This window comes from Somniosus microcephalus, chromosome 2 (assembly GCF_052327205.1).
Source record: "Somniosus microcephalus isolate GS21.2 chromosome 2, FLI_Smic_1.0, whole genome shotgun sequence".
Lineage (NCBI taxonomy): Eukaryota > Metazoa > Chordata > Chondrichthyes > Squaliformes > Somniosidae > Somniosus > Somniosus microcephalus.
In genome coordinates this window covers 384,814,107-384,824,531 of record NC_140988.1, presented here as the reverse complement: position 1 = coordinate 384,824,531, position 10,425 = coordinate 384,814,107, and the positions used below count along the sequence as shown (strand labels likewise).

The following is a 10,425-nucleotide window of genomic DNA, read 5'->3' as shown; positions in this document are numbered from 1 at the left end:
TTGGGAAATGTTGGTGTTCAGAGGGACCTGGGTGTCCTTGTACACGAATCAGAAAGTAATTAGGAAAGCAAATTATATGATGGTCCTTATTACAAGAGGATTTGAGTATAAGAGTAAAGTCGTCTTACTGCAATTAAGTGAGACCACACCTGGAGTATTGGGTACAGTTTTTGGTCTCCTTACCGAAGGAAGGATATACTTACCATAGAGGGAGTGCAACAAAGGTTCACCAGACTGGTTCCTGGGATGGGGGGATTGTCCTATGAGGAGAGATTGAGTAGACTAGGGGTATATTCTCTAGAGTTTAGAAGAATGAGAATCTCATTGAAACATACAGGGCTTGACAGGGTAGATGCAGGGAGGATGTTTCCCCTGGCTGGGGAGTCTAGAACCAGGGGTCACAGTCTCAGAATAAGGGGTCGGCCATTTAGGACTGAGATGAGGAGAAATTTCTTCACTCAGAGGGTGGTGAATCTTTGGAATTCTCTACCCCAGAGGGCTGTGGAGGCTCAGTCGTTGAGTATATTCAAGACAGAGATCGATAGATTTTTTGATATTTAGGGAATCAAGGAATATGGGGATAGGGCGGGAGAGTGGAGTTGAGGTAGAAGATCAGCCATGATCTTATTAAGTGGTGGAGCAGGCTCGAGGGGCCGAATGGCCAACTCCTGCTCCTATTTCTTATGTTCTTATCGAGTTGAGGTACAGATCAGCCATGATCTAATTGAAGGGCTGAATAGCCTCCTGTTGCTATAATTTATCATGTAAAAAGTTCAGGAGTCCTTTAGCCAGTGTCCGTGTGTTCTTATATATACCAGTTGATCTGTGACAGCACTCAGTGAGTCAGCTTTTATAATAGGGGTGTTTATCAATAAAATCTGGTGAGAAAATTTGCAGGGAGTGTCATACACAAGACTTTGTATAGATATGTGTGCTAGATGGCCAGAGGCTGGGGCTGTATATACAGTACTGCTATACATAGCGAGGGGGTGGGAAAGAATTAAAAACAAACACAGCTTGTCTAGAACATAATCTTTAATTGAATTATTGAATCGGCAATTGTTACAACAATTTATGTAAAAACACAAGACAACAATATTAACCCAAAACAAACAGTTTCCATAATCGTTACAGCTGTGGAAAGGTCATTTGTACAATGTTGTAACCGCCTAGTTAAACCACTAAAATAAGAGAAGGGGAACACTTGGACCCAAAATATACTGACTAAAGGTAGAGTGGGGCGAGTGTCACTTGTCTTGTTTGGCCGTGCGTTCCTGCTGCTTTCGAAGCTCCTCTTGTCGCTGTGTCACGTATTTCTGTAAATTAATACAAATAGATTTCACGTTTCTGTCGGAGAGTTTGCTGAACCTGTTGAAGACCATCACGGACTATTCATTTCTTATATAAAGTCCACCTTATGTGCAATTCCTGATCGGTCATACTCAGGAGCACATTACGTCGATTACACTGAATTACAGGCAGACTTTTTGCCACTGATTGGCTCATAAAGCAATTTTCTTCCAAGAAGGCTTGCGATTTGGTATATAGAGAAACTCCCCCATCAGCAGCGAATACCTCGATCAATTAAACTCTGACTGACCAATCTCAGCACAGTTCCCTCACCAATTAGATTCTGACTGACCCAACCCGTCACGGTTCCCTCACCAATTAGGCTCTGACTGACCCAACCCGTCACGGTTCTCTCACCAATTAAACTCTGACTGACCCAACCCGTCACGGTTCCCTCATCAATTAGACTCTGACTGACCCAACCCGCCATGGTTCCCTCGATCAATTAGACTCTGACTGACCCAACGCGTCACGGTTCCCTCACCAATTAAACTCTGACTGACCCAACCCGCCACGGTTCTCTCACCAATTAAACTCTGACTGACCCAACTCGCCACGGTTCCCTCATCAATTAGACTCTGACTGACCCAACCCGTCACGGTTCTCTCATCAATTAGACTCTGACTGACCCAACCCGTCACTGTTCCCTCACCAATTAGACTCTGACTGACCCAACCCGTCACGGTTCCCTCACCAATTAGACTCTGACTGACCCAACCCGTCACGGTTCCCTCACCAATTAGACTCTGACTGACCCAACCCGCCACGGTTCCCTCACCAATTAGACTCTGACTGACCCAACCCGTCACGGTTCCCTCACCAATTAGACTCTGACTGACCCAACCCGCCACGGTTCCCTCGATCAATTAAACTCTGACTGACCCAACCCGCCACGGTTCCCTCACCAATTAAACGCTGACTGGCCCAACCCGCCACGGTTCCCTCACCAAGTAAACTCTGACTGACCCAACTCGCCACGGTTCCCTCACCAAGTAAACTCTGACTGACCCAACTCGCCACGGTTCCCTCGATCAATTGAACTCTGACTGACCCAACCCGCCACGGTTCCCTCACCAATTAGACTCTGACTGACTCAACCCGCCACAGTTCCCTCGATCAATTAAACTGTGATTCAACAATTAGAATTTCTGGCCTCAAAAGGAGACCAGCTCCACCTTGCCAGCGGAACAATACTTTCTGCATCATTGGGTCACGCATGTGTCTTTACAAAACAGTTCCATACGACATATTGTGAACAACACCACAGGAGATCACTGGTGTAAGTCTAGACCCAGTAACTTTCTGTTGCCCCAACCAATGTTCTGCTCAATGGCCACTCAACAATGTCACTGTGGAGTGCTGGAACGTGGGCCTGTGATCCCCACACTGTGGAGTGTGGAACGTGGGCCTGTGATCCCCACACTGTGGAGTGCTGGAGCGCAGGCCTGTGATCCCCACACTGTGGAGTGCAGGAATGTGGGCCTGTGATCCCCACACTGTGGAGTGATGGAACGTGGGCCTGTGATCCCCACACTGTGGAGTGATGGAACGTGGGCCTGTGATCCCCACATTGTGGAGTGATGGAACGTGGGCCTGTGATCCCCACACTGTGGAGTGATGGAACGTGGGCCTGTGATCCCCACACTGTGGATGTGATGGAACGTGGGCCTGTGATCCCGACACTGTGGAGTGCTGGAACGTGGGCCTGTGATCCCCCACAATGTGGAGTGTGGAACGTGGGCCTGTGATCCCCCACATTGTGGAGTGATGGAACGTGGGCCTGTGATCTCCACACTGTGGAGTGCAGGAACACGGGCCTGTGATCCCCACACTGTGGAGTGATGGAACACAGGCCTGTGATCTCCACACTGTGGAGTGCTGGAACGGTCCCACGCGTGAGCTCTTGCCGTGGGCAGTGTTAGTGGAGACTAAACGCTTGCCCAGAGTAAGAGGGGGAAAAAAGGCCTATCGGAGTTTACAGTCTTTTTCCCATCCCACCCACGGAGCCCAATTACTGCTCACTTCAGCAGTAAAACCTCACCTAATCCACACTCGATACAGTATGTGGTGTGTGGTCAGCAAGGCAGCCCCAGCCTGGGTTACGGGCTTTGATGCACTCTTCGACGCTGTTGTTGAGGCCTGAAGCGCGCGCTCCTGGACACACCAACAGTACTGAGGTACAGCCCTTACCTCCATATTCTTGTAGTGCAGCACAGTGCCGCAGTGAGTCACCTTGGCTGTGTCTTCATTCGTGTAAAACAGAGAACAAATCTGACAGAAGTAACCGGTCTTTGGAACAATAAAGTCAACGCCTACAGAGAGAGAACAAGAGTTAGCGGTGATTCAAGTGCTTCCCTCTACAGTGGGCCGAGGGCAGGCTCGAAGATGCAACTTTTAAATTAATCTAGCCCCCGAGCTCCTCCTGAACAATGCACAGTCCCCCCCTCCAGCCTTTCCTCTGCACACTTGTGTGTGACGCACACTGCACGTGCACTGGCTGCCCCTCACTCGCACTCCCTGCCTCCAGGCACACACTCGGCCCTACACCAGCACCCACCCCCCGCCGACTCCCTCATAGCGCAGGGGAGAGAGAGAGAGAGGAGAGCAGGGTCACAAAAATATGCCCGGAATTCAGAAATTTGAATGACGACCAAAAACTCCCATACCTACTAGGGGAAGAGAGAAATTGTGTAACCTTAGCGGCACACTATGTTACAGCTTGCCATAAACAGAGGGACAACCACTAAATATAAGAAAAGAGTATATACAAATTATATGAATGTATATTTATACACTCAGGGGATATATCTGTTTATACACTGTATGGATAGATCTGTATTTTTGTATACAACCATGAATGTTTTTCGATGCTTTGGCAACATAAGATGTACCTTGTCATGCCAATAAAGCGATTTGAATTGAATTGAAAGTGGAGAGAGAGAGAGACAGAGATGTAAAGAGAAAGAGAGAGAGAGCAGGGTATAAAGAGAGAGAGCAGGGTGTAAAGAGAGAGAGACAGGCCCCACACCCCAGCCCCAGACCCAGGGGGAGGACCCTCTCAACACTCACTGGTGCGCCTCTCTATCAGCACAGAGCGTTCGATATTTACAAGTCTGGAGTACTTTTGGCGTCTAAAGTTGCTGTAAATCGGAGCTGAACGCTGTCTGCAGCAGTGTTGCGCTGGACTCACCAATAGGGCTGTTGGGCTTATAAGGCGGCATCTTTAACTCAGCAAGGTTCGGCCCAGTTAACCTCGACCGCTTTGCTTCAGGTTCCACCTCGGACGCAGGCTCTCTCCTCAACTTCGCATCTATTTAAAATACAATGCATTAGCATGGCTAAAAAGCCATAAGTTCAATTCATTTAACAAGAACATGGGCCGGTGAAGTGAGATTCTGGGTTTAGCTGCACCCTTTTAAATGCCTCAGTGAAACGCACAATTAACGAGATTCACTGGTCTCGTCTCGTAGCTCATCCCCTTTACCTGGGATCAGGCTTCACGGTCAGTGACACTGAGACAACCCCCGGGGTCAGTGAGACACACACCTGTACTGAGAGACCCCCCTGGGGTCAGTGAGACACACACCTGTACTGAGACCCCCCCCCCCCGGGGTCAGTGAGACACACACGTGTACTGAGACCCCCCCCCTGGGGTCAGTGAGACACACACCTGTACTGAGAGACACCCCTGGGGTCAGTGAGACACACAGCTGTACTGAGACACACCCCTGGGGTCAGTGAGACACAACACCTGTACTGAGAGACACCCCTGGGGTCAGTGAGACACACAGCTGTACTGAGACACACCCCTGGGGTCAGTGAGACACACACCTGTACTGAGAGACACCCCTGGGGTCAGTGTGACACACACCTGTACTGAGAGACACCCCTGGGGTCAGTGTGACACACACCTGTACTGAGAGACACCCCTGGGGTCAGTGAGACACACACCTGTACTGAGAGACTCCCCTGGGGTCAGTGAGACACACAGCTGTACTGAGAGACACCCCTGGGGTCAGTGAGATACACACCTGTACTGAGAGACTCCCCATGGGTCAGTGAGACACACAGCTGTACTGAGAGACACCACTGGGGTCAGTGAGACACACACCTGTACTGAGAGACCCCCCTGGGGTCAATGAGACACACAGCTGTACTGAGAGACACCCCTGGGGTCAGTGAGACACACACCTGTACTGAGACACACCCCCTGGGGTCAGTGAGACACACACCTGTACTGAGAGACCCCCCTGGGGTCAGTGAGACACACAGCTGTACTGAGAGACCCCCCTGGGGTCAGTGAGACCCACACCTGTACTGAGAGACACCCCTGGGTCAGTGAGTGACAAGACTTCCATTTAAATTAATCTCAGGGAAAATGTGCATGTGCTCAGGGAGCGGGAAGCCCGTCAGTGCCAGGGGACGGTATCCTGGCAAGGTGTCCACAGGACAGTGAGGGGGAAGAGGAGGTCAGTGAATAAATAGTTTAAACAGTCGAGACGCCTCAATCCAACACCCTGTGGTAGGAAGTGCTCACCCTGCCCGCTGTTGCAGGCCCGTAGATTTGGCGTTGTCTCCCGCGGAGCTGAGCAATGCTCTGGGGGCCGGGGGACCGGTTGCCTGGGAGGGGTCCCCGCTACTTTGTCGGTGGGCTCACCGCCCCCAGTCACTGAGGGCGCTGCTTCTTTCTTGACAGCTGTGGTTCCCTCGGCCTTCTTGTTGCGAGTCTGCGACAGTGGGGGCTTTGCTGGGCTCCGCCGCGGGGGTTTTGCTGGGCTCCGCCACGGGGGTTTTGCTGGGCTCCGCCACGGGGGTTTTGCTGGGCTCCGCCACGGGGGTTTTGCTGGGCTCCGCCACGGGGGTTTTGCTGGGCTCCGCCACGGGGGTTTTGCTGGGCTCCGCCACGGGGGTTTTGCTGGGCTCCGCCACGGGGGTTTTGCTGGGCTCCGCCACGGGGGTTTTGCTGGGCTCCGCCACGGGGGTTTCAGGTGGCTGCTCCTGCGCTGTCTCCGACTGTGTCTCCATAGGCTCCTCCTTCACAGCTGCCTTGGACGGGGGCTGGGAGTCGGGCTGGGGACGGGGCTCAGATTTAGATTTCGCCTCCGCCGTCTCTGCCACCTTTGTTGGTGCTTCACCTGCTGTGAGACACACATACGATTACTGAGCTAGTGTGATCTCATCGAGTTACATCGAGTCTACAGCACAGAAACAAGCCATTCCGCCCAACTGGTCAATTGCCGTATCTCCACATTTTATCCCTTCTCAGGATGGGGGCGTGTTTACTAATGGTACCAACCCTCTTCTGGCCGGCGCCTCCCACTATCTGTAAACTTCAGCTCATCCGAAGCTCTGCCACTCGTATCCTGATCCCCATCACCCGTGTCCTACATTGGAGCTCCTGGCCTGAATTCAGTTATCCGCCCCGCCTGGACTACCTGTGGCAAGCAGTTTCACTCACCTCCTACACCCCAGGGGTTAGAGTGGTGGCCCCTACTGGGGGGTTATAATCTCATTGTGTTTAAATCCCTTCTTGATCTCGCCCCCCTCTATCTCTCTCTGTAACCTGCTCCAATCTCCCCTCCCAAACTCTCCGTTCCTGTGCCTCTGGTGTGAGATATAGATTAGACCAGTATACGCTTCAGGACAATGAGGCAGCTGAGTGACAAGTAGAATAGCGAGGGGATCACGAGCGGTGGGAACTGGTCCATAATGTGGGGACCGTGGTACTGAATAATCTCCATGTGCTTTGTAATAGTGCAAGCGGTTGTATTAATTCTTGTAATTATCTTGGTATTTTACAATAGTTAGATAGTATTTACAGCACAGAAACAGGCCATTCAGCCCAATTAGTCTATGCCGGTGTTTATGCTCCACATGAGCCTCCTCCCACCCCTCTTCATCTCACCCCATCAGCATATCCTTCTATTCCTTTCTCCCTCATGTGTTTATCTAGCTTCCTTTTAAATGCATCTGTACTATTCTCCTCAACCGCTCCCTGTGGTAGCGAGTTCCACATTCTCACCACTCTCTGGGTAAAGAAGTTTCTCCTCAATTCCATATTGGATTTATTAGTGACTATCTTATATTTATGACCACTAGTTTTGCTCTCGCCAGCTAGTGGAAACACCTTCTCCACGTCTACCCATCGAACCTTTTCAGAATCTTAAAGTCCTCTATCAGGTCACCCCTCAGTTTTCCCATTTTCTAGAGAACAGAGCCCCCGCCTGTTTCATCTTTCCTGATACCAGAACTGAGAGGTTCTGGTATCATTCTAGTAAATCTTTTTTGCACCTTCTCCAGTGCCTCTATATCCTTTATATAATACTAGCTGAAGTGCCCGGCGGTGCCGAGGGTTTTTGAGGGCATGTTGTTGTTGGAAGAGAGCGAGCGAGCGCGACCGGGGGGGGGGGGGGGGGGGGGAGAGCGCGTGCGACCGGGGGGGGGGGGTGGGGGGGGAAAGAGAGCGCGCGACCGGGGGGGGGGGGGAAGAGCGCGCGCGACCGGGGGGGGGGGGGAGAGAGCACGCGCGACCCGGGGGGGGGGGGGGGGGAGAGAGCGCGCGACCGGGGGGGGGGGAAGAGCGCCGCGACGGGGAAGAGCGCGCGCGACCGGGGTGGGAAGAGCGCGCAGCGAACCGGGGGGGGGGAAAGAGCGCGCGCTGCGACCGGGGGGGGGGAAGAGCGCGCGCGACCGGGGGGGGGAAGAGCAGCGCGCGACCGGGGGGGGGAAGAGCGCGCGCGACCGGGGGGGGGGAAGAGCGCGCGCGACCGGGGGGGGGAGAGCGCGCGCGACCGGGGGGAAGAGCGCCGCGCAACGGGGGGGAAGAGAGCGCGCGACGGGGGGGGAAGAGAGCGCACGACGGGGGGGGGGGGGGGGAAAGAGAGCGCGCGACGGGGGGGGGGGGGAAGAGAGCGCGCGACGGGGGGGGGGGGGGGGGGAGAGCGCGCGACCGGGGGGGGGGGGGGGGGGGGGGAAGGAGAGCGGCGCGACCGGGGGGGGGGGGGAAGAGCGCGCAGCGACCGGGGGGGGGGGGGGGGGAGAGCGAGCGCGACCGGGGGGGGGGGGGGGGGAGAGAGCGCGCGCGACCCGGGGGGGGGGGGGGGGGGGGGGGGAGGAAGAGCGCGCGACCGGGGGGGGGGGGGGGGAAGAGCGCGCGCGACCGGGGGGGGAAGAGCGCGCGCGACCGTGGGGGAAGAGCAGCGCGCGACCGGGGGGGGGGAAGAGCGCGCAGCGGACCGGGGGGGGGAAGAGGCGCGCAAGCGACCGGGGGGGGAAGAGCGCGCGCGACCGGGGGGGGAAGAGCGCGCGCGACCGGGGGGGGAAGAGCGCGCGCGACCGGGGGGGGAAAGAGCGCGCGCGCGACCGGGGGGGAAGAGCGCGCGCGACCGGGGGGGGGGGAGAGCGCGCGCGACCGGGGGGAAGAGCCTGCGCGCGACGGGGGGGAAGAGCGCGCGCGACGGGGGGGAAGAGAGCGCGCGACGGGGGGGAAGAGATGCGCACGACGGGGGGGGGGGGGGGGGAAGAGAGCGCGCGACGGGGGGGGGGGGGGGGAAGAGAGCGCGCGACGGGGGGGGGGGGGGGAGAGGAGCGCGCGACGGGGGGGGGGGGGGGGGGAAGAGAGAGCGCGCCGGGGGGGGGGGGGGGAAGAGAGCGCGCGACGGGGGGGGGAAAGAGAGCGCGCGACGGGGGGGGGAAAGAGAGCGCGCGACGGGGGGGGAAAGAGAGAGCGCGCGACGGGGGGGGGGAAAGAGAGCGCGCGACGGGGGGGGGGGAAAGAGAGCGCGCGACGGGGGGGGGGGGAAGAGAGGCGCGCGACGGGGGGGGGGGGGGGGAAGAGAGAGCGCGCGACGGCGGGGGGGGGGGGGGGGGAGAGAGCGCGCGACGGGGGGGGGGGGGGGGGGGAGGAAGAGAGCGCGCGACGGGGGGGGGGGAAGAGATGCGCGCGACGGGGGGGGGGGAAGAGAGCGCGCGACGGGGGGGGGGGAAGAGAGCGCGCGACGGGGGGGGGGGGAAAGAGAGCGCGCGACGGGGGGGGGGAAAGAGAGCGCGCGACGGGGGGGGGAAAGAGAGCGCGCGACGGGGGGGGGGGGAAAGAGAGAGCGCGCGACGGGGGGGGGGGGGAAGAGAGCGCGCGACGGGGGGGGGGGGGAAAGAGAGCGCGCGACGGGGGGGGGGGGGGGAAAAGAGAGCGCACGACGGGGGGGGGAAAGAGAGAGCGCGACTGGGGGGGGAAGAGAGAGGGGGGAGGCGAGAGCAAGGGGTGGGGGTGGGAGGAAGGGGACGGGAGGGGGGGAGATAGTGGGGGGGGGGGAGATAGGGGAGGGGGGGAGGGAAGGGGAAGAGGGGAGGTGGAGGGGGGAAGGGATGGGGTGAGGGGGGGAAGGAAGGGGAGGGGGGAGGGAAGGGAAGGAGGGGTGGGGGAAGGAGCGGGGGGGAGAAAGGGACGGGGGGAGCCAGCAGACCCTCTCCCCCTCTGCCGGCGATGGCTCCGCGCCGCCCCACGCACTGACATGCCGAGCGCAGCGCCCCGGTGAGCCCGGGCCTGAGGCGGCTTGAGACGGCCGATTGCGGCTGGCCGGGCCCCGGTTGCCTTGGTAACCCTCCTCCCCTCTCTGCCTCACGATCTCCGGGACCGGGCCTGGACCTTGAGCGGCTTGAGACGGCCGATTGTGGCTGGCGAGCCCGGTTTGCCGGGGTAACCCTCTCCGCTCCCCCTCCCCTCCCGAGCCCCGCCCCCCCCGCTCGCTTCCCTCTGGCCGCGCTCTGTGTGAGGTGCGCGTGCGCCGTGCGGTTGCAAGCGCGAGGAGCTTGCAGTGAGCCCAGCCAGCCTTTACCAAGATGGCTGGCCGCTGGTTCGGAATCGGGCCCAGCAGGATGGCCGGTGCGTAGCTCGGGGCGTGGCTGGGCAAAAGACGCCCAGGCTTCGAGGCCTGCCTGCAAAAACGGGGGAAAGGTAGGAAAATTAATGAGATTAGATAAAAGATTTAGAAAGTAATTAACTTTTTAAAAAAACAGTATGTGTTTTAAAAGCAACTTTTTTTTTTTTTTTTTAAAAAGACGCAGAAAGCGGGAAGA

The 10,425-nt window shown here is 57.5% G+C and overlaps 1 protein-coding gene across 1 annotated transcript in view; it reads right to left on the bottom strand.

The window, feature by feature from the left end:
- Positions 1-1,017: 1,017 nt before the first annotated feature.
- The window catches only part of LOC147123828 (uncharacterized), a 260,646-nt gene continuing 251,238 nt past the window's right edge, over positions 1,018-10,425 (bottom strand). The window contains 6 exon segments of the mRNA XM_085976267.1: positions 1,018-1,316; positions 3,541-3,662; positions 4,541-4,662; positions 5,891-5,964; positions 5,967-6,062; positions 6,064-6,485. Of these exon segments, the coding sequence (XP_085832393.1) occupies positions 1,248-1,316; positions 3,541-3,662; positions 4,541-4,662; positions 5,891-5,964; positions 5,967-6,062; positions 6,064-6,485 (905 nt within the window). The 3' untranslated portion in view covers positions 1,018-1,247.